This window comes from Natator depressus, chromosome 7, assembly GCF_965152275.1.
Source record: "Natator depressus isolate rNatDep1 chromosome 7, rNatDep2.hap1, whole genome shotgun sequence".
In the NCBI taxonomy this organism is placed as follows: domain Eukaryota; kingdom Metazoa; phylum Chordata; order Testudines; family Cheloniidae; genus Natator; species Natator depressus.
In genome coordinates, this window is record NC_134240.1 from 102,291,924 (window position 1) to 102,312,556 (window position 20,633).

Genomic DNA, 20,633 nt, shown 5'->3' on the forward strand with positions numbered 1-20,633 from the left:
GACAAAGTTGTTTCCCAGCGCTTCACAGAAGATGAGTTTTCATGCTTGAGGAAAAAGTTGTAGCTTGCTAACCACAAATGCCTGGTGAACACGTCAAAGAAGAACTTCTGTTTTCCAATCTAGTTTCCACTGCAGTGTGGAATTGTATCATGATTAGCCATTAAGAAACTACAGAAGTTACCATTTTTATAGGGAAGCAAACTCAAAGGATTAGATTAGAAGTCTTTAGTCTCCTAGTTTACTTTTTGGCTCTCTAACTATATCTCTTAAAAAACAAAAAACAAACAAAAACTCCAGAAGAACTTCTTACTTCACAGATGTTTGCTTTTGATGTAAACAGGAAAATTAAAACAAAACAAAACACTGACGTTGCTAATCGTCCTCAGTTGATACTTTCCAAGCAATTGTATGGCCATCCTAGCAGAAATCTAGATTCAACATATTATTCATATGCATGCACCTCTGATTAAATGGCAAGGTCCAAAGTGAGCCATGACAATTCTAGAACCACTTGGGTGGCTGCATAACAATAGGTATGATTTGAAGACAAGGAGGTTGTAAAAGGATGTTCCCTTGGTGATACACTTGGTTTGTTCAATTGCTGGGTCCTGATGTCTAATGAAAAAGATCTACCTTGACCTGCTGAGTCCAGGTCAGGTTTGCAGGGCTGACGAAAAAAAATGTCTATTCATAATATGAGCAAATTTAATACTAAAAGCAGCGAGATACTCTAAAAAATTATATGGCTTTTCATATCACTTTTCAGAGTAGAACTACAATCTAACATAATGATAATCAGGATTTCATGATGAGACCTACTTTTTCCCCCCCCAATATAGGATCTTCCAGAATAAATACTGTTCAACTCTCTCCCTTACCCTCCCCAGTTCTCAAAAGAAAGGCAATGAAATATGTATCAGTCTTAAGCACAAAACACTGCTTTGATTTTGCACTAGTATTCAGAGAATTTCTAAACAACTTCAGACAATTTCTTCTTGCTTGATGTGAATATGGAGCAGACAATTAAAAACAGTAATGGAAGGTGCGGCCCAAGATTAACACCACTAGTAGATAGATTGCAGGGAATCCAGATTAATGACGAACACATATATAGTACTGTTTAACTTGTGGCTTCCAAACCTATTTTGATTCAGGAGAGTTAGGAACAGGATAGCTATTCACCAAAATAAAAACTTGCATTTAAGAACTTCTGACAAATCAGATGACAAATCATTGCTGTACATACATAGTTGTAATACTTCTAATTTTTAGAGCAACACTAGTAAAAAGACTTCATATCTCATGCTTCTGAATTCCTCACTGACACTTGGGGAGAGATAGCTACATGTTTTAAGTCTTAACACATTGAGATGAGACTAAAGCCTGATTTTCAGATTTCCGAGTGAAGTTCATTAGAGCTGCGGATGCTCAGCACATATGAAAACGAGGCCTGTGGTTTTTAAACCTGTTTTCAATGTGATTGGGCAGTTTGTGTCTCTTGGACAGAAACATTAAATGATAGCAAAAATTTAAAAAAAATCACTTAGATTTGTATGTTCTAGTTTTAATAAATAAAATTTATTTAAAATATGTTTTATCATTTATTCACAGTTTCAAGTTTGAAGAGAGGATAATACTATTCCTGATAAAAAAAATCAAAATACAGCTAACTCCATTTGACTCTGTGGTGAAAATGACATTCCAGCAAAGGCTAATATCCATGGAAAATCTTGTATTGAAGCTAAAAAGGCACACATTTATTTTTGTGCATGGTATTAACTGTAGTTAAAAAGGAAATATGTTTGCATATATAAAGGGAAATTTCTTTGTACAGTTTCAGTTAACATTACTGGAAAAAGTCTTCCAATACCGCTTTGCTTACGAAGTAACATTTTATACAAAAATATCAAACTGATCCAACTGTAACAGATTACATTTTTATGCTAAACATTTTATTCTGCATCACTGCAAAGCCCACTGCTTTTCAGAGAAATCAACTGTATTTCTTAAATGTAAAAGATTGGAAGCTTTACCTATAGATTTCCATTTTAGCACTTCACAAATGTAAAAACATTAATAACCAAATCATAATTGAGTTGTCATGGGATAGCAATGAACTCCTGTTCTTTCCCAGCTGTACTATGTTATAAATAGGCAATGCTTACCTCAACTTCAATAAAACTAAGCACCACATGGGACAAAACTACTGACCCCATGTTTAACAAGGCACTGATATTTCTGCTATCTGTAGCAGTTTTATATTTAGTAAGTCACCGAATTCCTGTCTTATCGGCTTCATTGTTGAGTCAGCTGCTCCAGCAAATTTAAAATGACTTCTATTCTTGCTAGCAGAGTCACACTTTTGTTGGCAGTTGCACGCAATAAAAGGGAGTAAACTTGCTTGTTGGTCTTAAGAACTTCCTCCTCTTCATTACTGCCACTGAAAAAGGAACCATAGGTATCCTGAACTATTACATTGTATCAAAGCATAAACAATTACATTGTGCAAATACTGATTAAAACAGTGACTACCCATCAAAAATCTTCTTGTCCCTGGGATTCCATGACTCCTGGTTCTCCCACTACCTCTAATCACTCCTTCAGTGTTGCATTCCAAGTATCCACCTCACCCCTAACTCCAGCTTTCAGAAAGAGTCCTATGGGGCCCTGAGCCTCACCCTGTCAGTCATCTTCCTTTACAGTTTCTGGGCAGCATATGCACAAACATGACTTCAAAGTACCATCTCCATGTTAACTCCCAGAGCTATTTCTCCATGCTATACCTGTCTCCAAATTAAAATCTCAGCCTGCCTTTCTGACAGCTCTTCATGACTATTGAGCCACCAGTTTAAGCTCAATGGGGCCAACAAAAAACTCTTAGTCTTTCCCTACACAAGCCCTTCTGCTTTCTCTGTCGCCGTAGGCACCACCACCATTCTCCCTGTCACTGTTATGCGGGCATCATCTTTGACCTGGCCCTTTCTCTAGGTCCTCACACCTAAGCAATGTCTAAATCTTGCAGATTTTTCCTGCATAACATCTTTAAGATCTTGCCTTTCCTCTCCATACACAGCTAAATGTGTCATTCAGTCCCTCGTCATCTTGTGTCTTGGCTACAGCAGCCTTCTCCTTTCTGGCCTTGACAAATGCCATCTTGCCCCACTTATCCATTCAAAACACTGATGCGAAGGTAATTTTGCTGGCTCATCGCTTCAACTGTATTACCTTTCTCTCTAAATTCCTAAACGGGCTTCCCCATCTCCAGTACATTTATGCCACTTTAGGAAATAAAACTCCAAAAGCCAGTTTTTAAAATCTCAGAAAAATAACAATGTTGCCACTGATATTACAGGTAATATATGTGACTAGTTGGTTTAATTGTAAATCCATCAAGAATTGCTAAGAAACAAAGCAGCAATTAGTTCATAACATTTGGCACAAAGCGGTGGAAGATTTATTTAACACAGAGAACAGGTATACAATAAAAAAAGCCACTGAAATGCAAGCTATTGCCAGGATAAATTACAAAAATGCCCGGGACAAAACATCGCTTTGAATTACTATTCCCCTGCTTACAATTTTACACAGCCAAATTCAGTTCTGCTTAAGCACTTAATTTTTAAAGACGTCTTGCTTTTATGCAGGTTTATAGCCAGATTGTAACTTTTGTGGCTTGAGCACTGCAGTTTCAAAGATGGGGTAAAAATTTCCCTTCTGCATTCCCCTTGAATGACTGCATCAATAACCATGGATCAGCAAGAGGAATTACTCAATTCCCACTCTGACCAAGCTAACCATTCTGTGGAGGCATGGGGGAGGGTAGGCATTCCCCCCAACCCTATAGACAGAAAATGAACTGGGCATATACTATTTGCACATTACATGTAAAAAGGTTAGAGAGAAGGGAATTTAACTTACCCTCAATGCACTTCTACAGTTTTTGAATGACACACATTAGCTGTATTAAGTTTGTATGACAATAGCATTCTGCTTTTATTTTGCAGACCTTGAAAAATTAAACACTATAACATAATTAAATTGAAGTGTATGTACCATGTATAGCCTATCAATTTAAACAGAATATTAGTGATTAGAACGGTAGATGGGAAAAGAAAGTCTAAATATTCTACTCTGACATCACACCCTCTTCAAGGCTATGAAGTATGATCGCATAAAACCAACACAATTACTAGTGTTAGTCAATTACCATACATGTCAATTTGTTTAAAAAAAAGATTGATTATACTCTGGTCCTTGGCATTTCGTATATTTACACTGCCACCCTGTGGAAGCTTTTTTAAAAATTAAAGGCACCTTACTGCTGCGACACAAAAAAAAAAGTCAGACTCTTTTCTAGTCTTTTGTCCTTCCACACACACACCCTCTTTCCCCCCTCTGCTTTATGGTCCTTGTATACAGAAGGATGGATGCTTCCCTAAACGGCATTTAGCCACACAGCATCCAACATAATAGTACATCAGCTGCTTAAAACCTGGCCAGCGACTGTATTCCAATGTGAAAATACAGACAACTGTACTTCGATCTTAATGCCAACTGTGCAGCTAATACAGCATTCAGCAATAAAGAAAAAAAACCGTCAATGTACATGACCGTGGAACTAGCTAGCAGAACAGGTTTTGTAAACATGACTCCAAAAAGGTGATTTTTGCTATTTATGCTATTTCTGATGCTCTACAAGCTGCCATAGTGTCTACATAGTCTCAGCTGATGGGGTCACCACCTATTTGCAGCTGTTGAGATAAAATGTATTTTCTGGGTCCCCCTAGGAAAAATTAAATATAATTACATCCAAGAGAAGTGATACTGGTGTCGGCAATTATTACACTGCCATGACTCTATTCAAGAGAGCCCTTGAAGGTCAACACAAAAAAAAAGAAAAAGAAAAAAAAAAGAAAGAGGCCATGTTTTTGTTTTGAATTAAATCCTAGCAGTTAGATACTGTTTGAGAACATAAGGAAATGTTTACACAAAAAAAAAAGATAATCCTTTAGGCTGCCACACCAATACGTATTTTAGAAAATATTACAGTTCAACCTTACTAAGCATTAGCCCAAAATTTGCACATAAAAACATCACTTCATAATTTTTTAGCTATAGTGGGGACTTCAGCATACCCTAAATGTCATACTTCAAACTACATAGTCATCTGCTAAGTTCAGTAATTTGCAGTGGGTCTCCCAGTGTCTGTTTGCAACGTTCGGTCATAGGTGGAAACGTAAGGTAGACCCACCCGTGTCAAAGGAAAGCACATCCACCCAACTTGCGGCACACACAATATATCACTATAGAAAGATGATGCCAAAGTCGGAGAGATTTTAGGCTACCTGCCAACAGCTGATTGCTGTGCAAGTTAGAGATGATCTCTGTACATGTGTATGCACATCCCTCCCTCTCCCCGCCCCCCTGCACACACAAAACACACACAGCTCGGGATGAGGGGCAGACAGAGAGAAGGAACGTCTGTTTCACCATGTTTCATAATCTACCAGGGACAATATAAAGTTTTGATCATTTTTCTTTTTGTTATGGCCTTTATTTTCTCTTCTCAAAATCTTACGCAGCTCTTTGGAAATAACAGATACAAGAAGCTGCCCATACACAAGGAGCAGACAAGTTTTTTAGGTCATTCCCTCAGTTACACAAATCACAAAACAGTAAATTCTCAGAAGAGTAAGCCAGAGTTGACATGTAGCTTGATCGTTTACACACACACTATCAATCTTTCCAAAAAATACAAATTGCATATACAATTGCATTTTCTTGTGTGTATATAATATGTATAGATGCATCCTGGATTATATACACTGTAATTTTGCATTTTACCAAAGCTTAACAAGTCTCGACTTACCCAATTTTCTTTTTTGTTGATGTCAGCAATTTAATTGATTGGAGGAGGAGGAATGACAATCGAGATTCATATATAGTGAGAAGTTTTATTACTTCATCTTTATTAAGGTTAGAAGAGGAGTCACCAGGTGGTGTCTTCTCATCACTACTTTTGACATCCTCATTTATCTAAAAAACAGAAAGGCATTTCACCTCACCCAGCTAGCAAACTATATTTTTTAAATCAGGTTCAAATAGTACAATTTCAATTTAATTCACTTGTTAAAATATACAATGTTAATGTCAAGACTATTATTCCATGCTGTTTATGGAAATTGTTTTGGTAATAACTTATATCAGCACTGACAGGTTTCAGAGTAGCAGCCATGTTAGTCTGTATTCGCAAAAAGAAAAGGAGTACTTGTGGCACCTTAGAGACTAACAAATTTATTTGAGCATAAGCTTTCGTGAACTACAGCTCACTTCATCGGATGCATTCAGCATTGTTCACCAGTTACATAAGGCTGGCTGTGAAATTTTTCAAAGTTGCTTTAATATGTTCTATGTACTCCATCAAATTTAGTTATGAAAATAATGGGAAAGCATGGATTTTGGTAACTGGTTATCAGCTGGCACTGGCAATCTGAGCATGACAAAAGTAAATATTGCTGCTTATGCTACCATCAGGATCCCTGTGATAGGGCTCAACTGCAAATGACCTTCCAAATTTTTAACACTTCAGTGACATGGTGAATCTTAGTGGACAAATATCAACCTTGTTCAAAAGTGTACATGCAACTCTCAGAGACTTCAGGGGATCCATAAGTGTACTATAGACGACGACTACTACTACTGGAAAGGAAAAACACATGTCCCATTATACAGAAATACATCGGTCCTAATCAATCTCTGCAGAACTATGAGAATTCAGAACTACATTTCTCTTTGAAATTTTGGCAATTAGCTTTAATAAAACTACAGTTAGGTCCAGTATTACTAGGATTACATTAAAACTTGTCTTATAAACTTGAATTCATCTGGACGAGTTACAATATGTCACGCTAATAATATATAATGATGTTTGCATATACTATTTTTGTCCTCAACATTTTAATGCAGAACTTCAGTTCTACTTAGATCTCCAACTATTCCGGTGCTGTCTGACAAGGCAGAACTTGACAGGATTCCAGAATGGGTTTAGCCTCAAAACATAAGATTGTTTAACTTTTGCCTTCTCTTTGTGCCCATAGAAGGATACATCAATTAAAACTGGTCAGAGAGGAGTATTTCTGGCATATATATGCTTATCCAGACACAATGAAGAGAATTTAACAAAAACCTGAAGATGAACTGTAATAACTTAATATTTAAAGAATAGTTCAATTACAATTTCAAAACCAGTATTTTATTCCCAAATGAACAGGTATAAGTGACTACACAAGGTTCAAAGCAATAGACAATCAGATCACTTGTCCTTTTGCTTACCTGTTCACATTCAGCTAAAAGCTCCTTTCTGATCAGCTGGAATGCACACTTGGTCTTTATCAATATGTCTAGAGCCCCAAACAGAGTCTTTAGTTTTCCAGCACTACTGTTTTGACCTAAATTAGAAAGACATAAGCTCTGGACTAATACAGCTAATTTCATGCAAGGATCTCAGAGTGTCTTACAAAGGTATTACTATTTGTATTACTGTGGTGCCTGGAGCCCTAGTCATGAACCAGGGTCCCACTGTACCAGGCATTGTACACACACAATACAGACAGCCCCTGCTCAAAGGAGCTTACAGTCCAAAGTATAAGACAAGAGACAACAAATGGATACCGACAGGGGAGTACAAGTACACAATATAACAAGACTGGTCGGCATGACAGGCAGCGGTCTCAGCACTCCAGCAGCTTAGCTGTTGTCAAGGTTGAGGTTTTTTTGTTTTTTTTTTTGACAGGCATTGTGGAAAGAGGAGACTGCTAAGGAGGCATTTTAAAAGGTGGCTAATACTTATGGGGAGTGCCTCCCAAATGGGTGGGGACAACATAAGAGAAAGCACAAAGGTGCTTGCTTGAAAATTTCACAAGTGGGCAATGGACTAAAATAGCTCTTTCCCAGAATGTGGTTGTGTCCCAAAGCAGTGGAAGATTACTACTTTCTCAAAAAAATGGAGAAGTGGACAGTAACAACTTTAGTGTTGTTGTGGCCATGTTTGTCCCAGGATATTAGAAAGAAAAGGTAGTTAAGGAATATCTTTTACTGGACCATCTCCCATTGGTGAAGGAGATAAACTTTCGAGCTTACACAGAGGTCTTCCTTCAGGTCTGGGCTTGAAAGCTTGTCTCCTTCACCAACAGAAGATGGTCCAGCAAAAGATATTACGTTACCCACCTTGTCTCAGTAACAATTTTACTCTTTTTTGAGATTCTCCCACAGAGATTCTTTATTTGTAGTCCAACTTACTTGCCATCTGAAACTCTGCAAATGCTACTCTTTCCAACTGTACACGAAGGAGCTCACAGGGTGCATCCTTTAGGAGTTGAAAAAGCTTTACTGCTTTACTGTAATGAAGTTCAGCTAATACTCGATGCTGTTTCCTTTGATGCTCATCGCCAACCTGTAACAGAAGTACATTATGTAGTAAGTGTTTAGGCATTTAGGTAACAGATGCAGTGAAAAAACTGCTTATGGGGGCATATCACAGCCACAATCACTCCCCTGCTTAATCCACAATTATGAAATTTGGAAGAAAAAAAATGCAGGGTTGGCAATTTCCCAGGAAAAGCTAGTTTAAGACAGTGTGCTGGTAAATACCCATTTAAACTAGGAAAAAAAAATTCTTAGAATATACTAATGAAAATTACTGAAAAATACTTAGCCATTTGATAACAGTTTTGCAGTAACAGAGTCTGTAATTTCAATTAAAGGAAATAAAACAAATAGCATACAACTTTAGATTGATGCTATTATCTTTGCTACCTCAAAGAAAAAAACTTCTGAATCTGGGAATTCCCCTTCTTTGTCCGGCAATGAAAATTATGTGTTTGTTTAGCAAATTAAGAAGTGGAATTCCCAGATTCAGAAATTTCAGTTTCTGTTTGAGATAAACTGTCCAGTCTAATATTCTGCCTCTTGATCTGGCTGACTGGAGTGCAACTACTTCACCTGAACTCAGTGAGGACTCAAGTCAGAATATTCCAACAGGAGCAAAGATGGAAGACCACTTGACCCAATTCATGGCTATTTTGAGAAAGTTCATGAAGATGGCAAAAAAAGAGTCTTAGATACAGAAATGAAAAGGAAAAGTGTGTGGAAAGGCAGACAATATGAAGAAATGTGATAGCAAAATGCAGTTGAAAGAATAAAGACACCAGAACCACTGACTTGGAAACGTTTGCGAGTATCAGAATCAGACTGAGGATGAAAGTACAACTACTACTACACTGCCATTGCCAAGTACATCAAAAGAAAGCCAGATCCACGTCGCCCAAAGACAATGAGGATGAAGTATCACCTTTTTAAAATCACATATGGATATGTTTGAAAACAAAAAACTTTTTCAGAACTGAAACAAAAGAAACTTGGGGGGGGGGGGGGGGCGAATCATTTATCTATTTTTACGGCTATATAAATAAAACAGGAAACGCTCCGCTCCTGCTCTCTGGTAACACAGAAACCTGCTCAGACTCTGCCAGTTAGGTAGCAATGTTATGTAGTTTGTTTATGTTCCCTCCACCAATACCTTTACAGTTCCATGCAGCAATGCTATTTACAGTGTCCTTTGTATCTTAATCCCTTACCTCAGGGTCTGAGAGGAGCAGACATCCAACTTCTCTGAGATAGCTGAGCCTAGACTGATGGCAATCCCTGTTCCTCTCCTCTCCCTTCCCCACCCTTTAGCATTTCCTTCCTGTCTCTTTTTATCAATCTTTAGCTGGTGTGCTAATTAATTCTTTAGCTCCCCCATGCTTCCCCACATTAATGGGTGCCAAAGCAATCAGAGTGCTGGCTTATCTGCTAGCGCCCAGCACTCTATCACACTGTAATATTTCCTTTTCTGTTACTGACCTTTTCTGTTTTCAAGGAATGATCAGCTGTCTCAGGCCAGACTACAAAGCACTCAATCGAAAGCAGGTAGCAGATGAACGGTTAGACGCAGTTACTGACAACTTGAGTGTGGAAACACTCAATGAAATACATGAAAAAGCAGTTACATTATTACAAGATAGCTGGAGTAATGTTCACAATGACCCGGTGATAGCTAACTGTGTGCAGATAGGGAATACGGTGGTTTCTGTATCAGTGGTTGATAGTGGAAGCAGTAAGACTGGAAAGAACTGCGCGACATTGACAAGAGAAGCCAAGGCATTAGCAAATGAACTGCACGATTGTGATGTTAAGAGCTACTTGACAGACACAGAAAAAGATGCGAAGTATGGGAAGTGATTTGGAACAAGACGACATATGGGTTACGTACTGATGTGCATCACAATGGCTAAATCCACTTGGACAAGACTTTCATCAAATCATTTGGTGTAAATGTTGTAGATTTACAAAAAAAATAAAAATCTGTAATCACCATCAGCCTGTAGCCTAGTTAAAAGGCCAAGCATCTGTAAAACCCCAAATTCCTGGTGACACATGATGAAACAGTCAAACGACATGCCTGGAAACACATTAAAAACTGGCTGCATTATTTCAGGATTGGGAGTGATTATGAGGCAGACCGAGAATACAAAGTGGACAGTATAGATTATTAAGAAGCAAAGACCTCGGTCAATTGAAACCAGTTGCTGTGGCACTTGACACATCCCAAAGAGACATATCAACAATTGCTGTTGTATGTGAACAATGATTGATCTACTGATGAATGAAGATCTTGCACCACACAAAGCAAAATTACAAGAGAGACTGCCTGAGGCAATTACTCCTCCACACATCTTGCCCATCCTCCTTCATCCAATACACATAGGAAAGAAGAAATTGCAAAGCAGTGGTTGCTCAACCAAAATCATAACTTTCTCCCTTTACTTGAATTAAAGTAGAAGCTCTGAATCCAAAAACAAATGTTCTCACCCATTATCAAGGAAAAAAGTTTCCGCTGTAACAAAGGTGGAAAAATCTGAAGAATGATGATAATCCATCTGACTTCATAGCACTAGTTTAGGACAAATTTTTTCAAACTTTGGATACATCCATTCAAAACTGAGCAATAGGTTTGGTCTATCCACTACACCAGAGTTGGTCTTCTGCTCCAGAATGCTGCGTGGCGAAACGGACCTGGACTAGTAGTCTGCAATTCTGCATGCTTCTGACTGCTTAATGTTTCAAGCCTACAACTTTGCATTGTTGTTGTTTTCATATAATGAAATTGGCTTTTCTTTATATAATATTGAAAAACTGAAATGAGTCATGACATTTAACTTCTTTGAGAAAACATCAAACCAAAAGTATACAGACATTCCCATGTTTAACATTATAATTATATATTAGTATGTCCACTGAAGATTTATGTGTACAATCCTAAATTAATCTCTGAATCTACTGCTTTATGTAACCACAATTTGAATCCATATGTAAAACAGTGTAATGTGTGTGCAAAAGCAAAATAAAGTTAGAAAGCAACAAGCACTTTTTAAACCATTTCTTTATGTGATAAGCAAAAGAACCCACAGCTATGAATACCAACCTTCAGCAAAAATAAATAAATAAATAAAATTGGATGAATGCCATAGAAGGCAAAGAAACTGCCAGTCCTCAAAGAGATCAGAATGTGTCTTATTAAACTTTTATACCGTGGTAATGCTAGAGGCCATGACCAGGTTGGGCCTCATTGAATTAGGCAGCATGCAAACACAGTGACAGCCCTTGCTTCAAAGGGCTAGTAAATGTCATAGGTCAGGATTTGTAGACAAAAATCCACTTCAGATTACAATCATTAAAGATATCACACACACACACACACACACAATATATATATATATATATTATATACACACACACACACCACACACATACACTGCATACTCTCCATTATCTGACTAGCATGGAGGGCATGGATTATTAGGTTAATCAGGTGTTCAGATAATCGAGAGAGCAGGAGCCATTCAGCAGCGAGGCGGCCTTCCCTGTAACCAGGGGCTCATCATCCTCCTTGCAGTCTTACCCTGGATTTTGTGCTCTACCCAGCTCACTAACTTCCATAACAGCATGGCTGCAGAGGGATCCCTGCACTGTCACGAGATCCCTAGATTCATCAGATGTGGGCAGAACAGAGTTCTCCTACCCCCAGCCAGGACTCTGCTCTCCCTTCCAAGACCACAGCTTCCCCCTACCGCATCTTAGCTATCACTAGCCCTGTGGCAGGACACGAAGCCCTCTACAGCTCTGCTGTCATGCCCCTGCTGACACTCCCATGACAGTGGCTGCAGAGCGGTCTTTGCACTGCTGCAGGAGCCATTCAGCAGCAGGGGGCCTCCCTCATGGCCAGGTTCACCCTCCTCCTCTCGGTCCTGGCCAGGGGTTTCTGCTCTACTATCCGAAATGCTGCATTATCCAAATCCCTTCCTTGTCCCCCAGCATGAGATACATGATGAACAAGGAAGGGATTTGATAATGCAGATGTTTGGATAATAGGGTTTCAGATAAACAGGAGTATAATGGACACACTGTATTTATATTTGTGTATACACACACACACACACACACACACCCCCCGCACTCCTCATCAGTACCCAGCCTAAGCCGGGGAAGCTAATGAGTGGACCAAATCTGATGATGAATCCTGGTCATGTGCCACCTGAGACAAGTTGCGCATATGCTAAGAAGATACAGAGCATAAATTACAGCATACAAGAAAAAAAAAAATCTACAATGCAACTCAATATTCTGGACTACTACCTGGTTTCTCAAGCAACTATGATACATGGAAGCCAGTCTGTGGTGAATAGTTGCAGCCCGATACTGGCAGAGGGGTTGTCGTGCAGACTCTGTATCAACATCACAGTATTTCAAAGATTTCATCATGGCCTCACTAACTTCCTTCTCTATCTACAAAAACAAGATTTCAAGATGCAGTGTCAAAACATTTACTTTGAAATCATGAAGACCCAATATAAAAGAACAGGTTGTAGATGTTTACATAGCACTTTATATTTTAGTTTCTACAAAAGAAAAAAGATATGACAATATAACCATTTACAGTGTACTCTTCTTAATGTGCCATATTCTGTTAGCAATAACTGCTACACAACAGTTTTTAATCATATAAAGATTTACAAGTTATGTATCCACTTTGGCTCACAGCAGGAGTTCTCTACCATTCCGCTTGTTCTTCACAAAAAACTGAAGAATGGTTTGTTTCAGTGGATGTTATAAATTCTCCTTCATTACCTGTTCCTGAGCCTTTCTAGATAATGGTGCATAATCCTGCTGCAAAGTTGCCATAGTAAAATAGGTAGTGGACAGTTCCCAGTTCACAGAATCCCAAACTGCTGGATGCATCTCTCTTTTGCCCAGTGATCTTAAAGCCTTCAGATAGTAATCAATAGCCTATAAACATGTTGTAAAGTAGTAGTTATTGACACGGGTTTATAGCATAGTGAGTGGCAACAATCCAGTATGCTCTACTCATTCTAATGCGGAAGCATTTCACAACTCATCTGGACATTTTCTTAGCATTTTCCTCAGAACCACTTTTGTAATCTATTTAAATCATGCATCTCCTACATCTAACAACTGGCAATATCATGCAAATACAAAATTGGAGTTTAATTCAGACTAAAAATATACACAACACAAATTACGTTTACATTACAGTGTGCAGGTATGGAAATGGAAGCAAAATTAAGCAATAAGGATGAAATCCTTATCTCCTGTGTAGGAGGGAGGCCTTGGTACAAGGTAGCTACACACGGGAAGGGACAGAATCCACCCAATCCTGGAAGCAGAGTACATTATACAATGAGCAGCTAGCCCCCACAAACATGGGACATGTGGTGTACTTTAGACACTCCCTAGTCATGGTCCATCCAGCTTCCCTGTCCACCCATAAGCCTACTTCCAACATGATACTGCAAAGACACTGCTTCAGAGCCAAGCTTTATGTACAGGAGGCTGCAAGGGCTATCCAGCTCTTTTTCCTGCAAAAATGAACTGTCCAGTTCAGATATTTTGAGCTCTCTGAGGCCAGGAGGATTTCTGCCCAAGACCTAACACACTGAGGTCTTGTTTATACAGATACTAAAGATTCCATAGCATTATTCACAAGAGTTGGAGGGTTTGGTCCCAGTGTTCAGGTCAAAAAGGTCCCTCTATCTTAAAAAGTGCTGTCAAATTCTACTTTAACAGTATATCAGTGGTCTTCTATGTACTTTAGGAAGCCCTGAGAATCCTTTTGAATTAGAAGTGCTACTTAAGTTATTTTCTTCTGAGATCTTTACCAATCAGTTAGCAATGAGATGGAGAAGACTAAATGTCCCCAGCTTCTCCTAGTAGCTTAGGGATCTGTCCAATCATTAAATGAATGATGCAAAATCTAAAAAGGACAATATTTAACTATAGCAAGGGTGATCTTTAAGTTTATTGGTTATAGTGTTTCCATCAGATATGTTCACAATTTTTGCTCTCCTTTCACTGAGGTCCTAAAATCCATTAAGGACTGTTTTACAGCTAATCTGAAAACTCAATTTTTAATGCATTTTTTGAATGTTTAATATATAAAATTTTTGGTTCCTAAAAGAGGGAAAAAAAAGTAGTTTAAAGAGTTAAATAAAAAGAAAAAGGAGTACTTGTGGCACCTTAGAGACTAACCAATTTATTTGAGCATAAGCTTTCGTGAGCTACAGCTCACTTCATCGGATGCAACTCACGAAAGCTTATGCTCAAATAAATTGGTTAGTCTCTAAGGTGCCACAAGTACTCCTTTTCTTTTTGCGAATACAGACTAACACGGCTGTTACTCTGAAAAGAGTTAAATATTAGTTTAAGGTCATCTGTTAAATACCACTTTCCAAGTCCCAATACTACTGCCGCATGTAATAATTCAAAAACACTGCACAAGGGGCATTGTAGGCCTAGGACAAACAGAAATACATATGTTGAGAAATATCAAAATTATTTACCTCTGATAAATTGTGTGTATAATATAAGGTAAGCAAGGTAACGGCAATCTTTTTAAAGATGATCAGATCTGGAATAAGTACTACTAATCAAAATACTACGGGCCTGATTTTCTAAACTCGGACATGCCTCTTCATGCTTAATTTGAATGTGTAACTGCAAATGTAAATGTCTATGCATAAGTGACTGTATGCACATACTGAAATCGGCACATTGCTTCACAGAAATTGCTCTTACAAATTAAGTGTGCATTTGTGAGAGCAACTCCCTGCTTGCCGGGGGAAGGGGGAAAAAAAAAAAAAATCAACCATCAACTTCACTTTTTGTAACTGACAAAACACATACCTGTTATTTTTCATAGTGAGCACTTTTACATAGTTATGTTTATTCTTGGTATTTTCCTATACACTTTCAATTAATATGAAATCAATACACAAAATATTTTTAGTTTCTACATTTAAAGCTTTACCTGAAATAGTCATAACACGTCTGCCAGTTGACCCAGGGGCCAATCCACCACTCCCCACAATAAAGATTAGTTTGAAAATGCTGAACTACAGAAAATGATCCATCCAGAGAAATGTATTTTATGCACATGCTTAGTGGGAAATCACTGCAAAATAGCAAGGCCCATTCTTTTAAGCAAGGAACTGCAAGCTGATCAATAAGCCTTTTACCTTATTATAGTAAAGGGCCTCTTCTGGGGAAAATTCTCGCTTAAAATCTCCTCCGGCAGCACAATGTGCTTGAGCACAAATTCGCATCAGTCTTCCAGTGTTACATAGAAGAAGGGCAGAATTGGTTGCATCATCAATTGACTCAAAGTTATGAATCCCTTCTTCAAAGCAAGAGAAGCTTTTCTTCCACAGTTGCTGCTCTGCTGTAGATACACTTTTGCTCACTAGATCAAAAGGGAGGGGAGGGGGCAAAAGGTCTTACAATTTCATTCAAGCTTCTTAAAGATTTTTAAACCATCAACATCTATATTAAATTATTGTTCTCATGTTTCTATAGTGTTAAATTCCAGAAAAGCATACAAGTCAAGACTGAAGACTTAATAGTTCACCAAGAGTGCTCGGTCTTGGCCAGAGCAAAGGAAAACTTAATTCATTATCTTTTGGCAACTAGCAATGATGTAGGCTTTGTGGTTAGCGTCACAAAGTGGTTGAAATTCTGAATAAGCCAACAGACGCTACCCTGTACTGCCTTGCTGAAAACAGTCAGAGCCTTCTGATAACATTAAGTCAAAAACCACTGAAAGTTAACAAAGAGCTGGTAAGACAATGACCATTAAAAAGACAGTTTTCTCAGCTATCTCAAAGTACTCAGATACCAGTTCTTTCCTACTGTAAGTAAGTAGGTAGAAATAACTCAGATACTATGCTATGAAGTAACCATGAGTAATTTGTTTAAATAACCAATTGCTTACAGTTTAACATTAAGGTTCAATTTCAGCTAAATATTATTCTGTTAAAGAAAAAGAAAGGACAGCAAAGTAATCATCAAATCAGAAATTTGGCAATAATATCCTACCTACAGTAATAGCCTGACTACAATTGGGCATTTTTGTGAGGACAATTGTGCTAGTATTCATATTTTTTCCAGGGAATTATAACTACTATAAAGTTTCTCCAGAGTCTTATATTCCATATTTTAGTACAGACTAAGGTGTTCACGTGTAAGGTAGAGTACCCTGAAAAACACTGCTTGTAATGGAAGCACTAATATGCCATTAACTACAGGAGAGAGCATCTGTTACAAAGAAGTTCTTTGAAATTCCCTTTCTTCCTGGAATGAAGAGTTCCATCTCTCAAATACTGTTGCTGAAGATGATAATTACTGTTACACTGTTTGATGGAAACCTCTGAATAGAATAGTGTATGTAACAAGTGAAAAAAAAAAATACTTGCCCACTCTCTCAGTCTGCACTGCAGCAGCCTGGTTCATGTAAAATACTCCAATTTCATTTCTGATGTTACCCATCCTCTTCAGTACTTGTGTATGCTGCTCTGGATTTTGTTTTTTTAAGTTACTAAAAAGCAAGATTTCGTTAGCTGCCTCATAGCATTTGCAGCTAACCGAAAGCTGACATTCCAAGTCTGTAGACAAGTCAGTGGCCCATGCAAATACTAGAAAAAACAAACAGCAAAAACTGCATGTCAATTATAAATTCTTTCTCAACAAATGTTATTTATTTTAGGGACTATGAAAAAAGTGTAATAGTAAAGGTTTGATAAAATGACTGAGTTGTGCCCAAAAATCAAAGGGGTTCCACAGAGCCTAAAGAAAGGCAGAATTTGGCCATTACTTGAAAGATGTGAAGAATTTTTTTTAAACTCTAGATATATTTAAAGTACATGATTTTATCATATACTCTCCAGAAAAGCCATATGCCTAAAAAGCTATTTTAATTTCTATGTTCAGCTTTCTTTTTGACAAGAAAGAAATAGCACCAAAGCACCACAAGGTTCCCCCACCCTCAGGAGTGATATACTATGCCGTTTTGCCAAAATCTGAGGAAACACTGTGCGATAAGTATTGGCTGATAGGACCACACTAATTCAGCCAAATATATTATTATTTTGATGTTATACCTTGACAGCTGGATTCTCTATGAAGACTGTGCAATATTTCGTGATCTTCTTTTGTTTGGTAGTTATATTCTTCAAGATACGCAGCTCTGTTGTTTGCATTCTGGGCAAGCATTAGCTGGATATCACCACAAAGGGTTAAACATTGACAAAGAAACAGTAGCACTTCAGCAGGCATATTGGTGCAGAGGCAGCAGTAAGTATCTGGTGGGGGGGAAACCCAAGAAAGCAAAATTAAACACTAAGAGATTTGAGACATGTAGAACCCAAATTTTACTATTCGTAGAAGAGTGACCATGTAAGACTGGTGACATCTTACACAACAGTTCTGATCCCTGTACGTGTAGTCCGAGTCAGGTACTACTTTTTATCCCTGTTAGAACTGCACAGCAATTACAGATAAGGAGGATGGACTGCATTCTATCCCTGCTCACACAGAACTGTTAACTAAGCTACAAATGCAAGGAATAAACCTGCCCTCAGTTATAACTGTGTAAAACCACTGAAGACAATAGGATTTTCACAGGTATAACTGAAGGCAGGATTTGGCCTACAGAATTTTTATTACTAACGATGATGTACGAACCAGGAAGAAGAGTTTGACTTTCAAATCTCAGACTGATTTTCTAGGGATGACAATGAGAAACTATTCCCCTCACATATTTTTACTAACAAATAGAGCTTGATCTCAATTCACTGAACAACAATGAATTTGGCAAGTCACAATGCACTTTTTTTTTTTAAACAGAATAGAATTTCACTTTAAAACTATTATATTTTCTGATTATTCAAACTCTCAGTGTTATAACCAGGAAACAGAATCAGAATATTCTCCATCAGTCTACTCAAAGTCTCAGTATTAGTTGGAGACGCACTCCACTCTCTGGGTATCTACTTAAAGTTTCTGAGTGAATATAGCACTTCTGAAAATGAGGAATATGTAAGAATAGCTCAAGCCAAATATAATGAATAAAGGTGCTATTTTAGCCTCTCTACACAGTCCAGGCACCAGACTTCAAGTCCCAGTCTATACGCCGATTCCTGCCCCTCTGCCTTCAAAGTGAAACTGCCACTTGTGCAAATTGTGATCATTTTGTAATGGGGACAAAGGGAATGAGACAGAAGAAACCTATGATCTAAACTAAAAGGCTTCCCTGCGTCCAACTAGCCCAAGCCAGTTCTTTATTATAAATATATTTCTTAAAAGCATGGGATTTAAGTGCCTAATTCAGTCCTCAGATGCCACAGACTTTTTCAATGTGCGGCAGAAGTATTTGCCATTGTCTATGTGCACTGTTTAAGAACAAAATACTCCAATTACTTACCATGGCACTGTAAAGCTAACTTAATGTATCGTAATGCTCTTCCGTATTTCTGAAGACTCATAGCAGCATCAGATAGAACATAATAAGCCTTCGATGACTTCAGAATCAGCTGGAGTTTCATTTTATACTGCCAGGATCCAGGAATCATTCCTGATTGACTGGAATGTTTATCCTTTTGAAAGGAGCCCACTATAAATACAAAAGTAAAATAAGTAAATCTTAAATCTAATCCATAAGAATACGATTTAGTCAGAGGTCACGGCAGTCACGGATTCCATGACTTGACTGGAACCTCAGTGACTTCTTTGGCTTCAGTTGACAACTGCTGAAGCAGGGAATGGAGCTGGGACTGTGCGCCCCTGCCCCACAGCTGGGGCTGGAGCGGGATCCACAAATGTGACTTTTTTGGTTTGTACTGAATCCTTGCAACCCTAATATTAGCTCAGAATCGACAAACTGTACTGTCCAATTTCAGCCTGGAAGAAGGAACTGTTGAAATCTTCCACCCTGTTAGTGCCAGGACATCCTTAGCCTCATCAGAAGAGTCTGTTTCCTTGATGCTGGAGTAGCCCTGGTACCAGACCGAATGCGCCACTGCTTTGGGCCAAAGGCCCTGGTCCTGGCACCAAAGGCTTCTGCCGCACTAGTTCAGGGGGCTTTGAAGCAGATAAAGTTCTACAATGTTCATGCCAGACTCATTTCTGTACAGGAAGGCAGACCCCAGGGTCTGGCTTATAGGATCACATCGTTAAGTCAGCCTGGAGAAGAGCACACCTCTCTTTCTGGACAAGTATGATACATCATACAGACAACCTAAACAGTTCAGACACAGTGCAGTGGGTGTCAGCAAAGGTTCTTTTTAAAACATTAAATTTGAGGGAAAACCACTGTTAATTCTGCCTCCCCCAACTCTTTCTTCATGTATGGGAAAGATTTCAGGAGAAGCATGATACTACACATATGTTTTGCACAACAAAGCATAGGTACAATAAAGGGAGAAACTTTCTTTCTCATCTATCTTCGAAATTTCTGGTCTAGTTTAAATTCAATCTCTATTATCCAAACACTAACTGGTACTCTGAAAGACTTGAGTTAGTTCCTTTTGCTGCTACCAAAAGTTGAAAAGGGAGACTTAAATCAGAGGTACTGCTTAGGTGTTTATCCTAGCTCAGATTGTAATGCAGCTATTTGGTGGTATATTTAGTCTTAAATTCTGGACCAATTATGGGGAAAAAAAACCCTCAATATGTCCTTTGCAGATCTACAAGTCACTGACTTCCAAGTGACACCATCGGTTGTAAATCAAAGTTGGAGGAGAAATAGTAGACCTTTTCAATGATTATTCATTAAGACAGACTTGGGAAATTTTAGTACTTTTTTGGTTTGAGAGTTGACAAAGCATAGCGATATTATTTTATATCTTGGAAGCAATAGTCACTACCTACCTTCATGGCAATAATCTTCTTAGTATTTCATCTACCACAATATATCTATTTAAAGCTAGATTTCAATGTTTAATATATATTCTAAAAAGTTAACTCTTAAATACCTTGTCATTTTCAGCTCCCAGAAAAAAAAAAATTAGCAGCCAATTCAGCTTTCAACTAAACTACTAGATTAATGGAAGGAAACTCCAACTAAAAGTTAAATTTTAATTACACATCTAAGAACCCCTACATTTGTTTTTTGAATTATAGTTATAGGACAACTGTGTCTTATTGCTCTTTTACATAGAGCCAGAACACTAATAGCAAGGTGCTCC

General features: G+C 38.1%; 1 protein-coding gene across 2 annotated transcripts in view; it reads right to left on the bottom strand.

The window, feature by feature from the left end:
• Window positions 1–1,624: 1,624 nt before the first annotated feature.
• EDRF1 (erythroid differentiation regulatory factor 1) overlaps window positions 1,625–20,633 on the bottom strand; it is a 46,710-nt gene continuing 27,701 nt past the window's right edge. For both annotated transcript variants that reach the window (XM_074959175.1, XM_074959176.1), the window contains 10 exons: window positions 18,872–19,060; window positions 17,550–17,750; window positions 16,866–17,084; window positions 15,633–15,856; window positions 13,228–13,386; window positions 12,736–12,885; window positions 8,299–8,452; window positions 7,333–7,448; window positions 5,870–6,036; window positions 1,625–2,440 (listed from right to left, as the gene is read on the bottom strand). In XM_074959175.1, coding sequence (XP_074815276.1) covers window positions 2,296–2,440; window positions 5,870–6,036; window positions 7,333–7,448; window positions 8,299–8,452; window positions 12,736–12,885; window positions 13,228–13,386; window positions 15,633–15,856; window positions 16,866–17,084; window positions 17,550–17,750; window positions 18,872–19,060 — 1,724 coding nt within the window. In that variant the 3' untranslated portion in view covers window positions 1,625–2,295. The remainder of the gene's footprint in view (window positions 2,441–5,869; window positions 6,037–7,332; window positions 7,449–8,298; window positions 8,453–12,735; window positions 12,886–13,227; window positions 13,387–15,632; window positions 15,857–16,865; window positions 17,085–17,549; window positions 17,751–18,871; window positions 19,061–20,633) is intronic.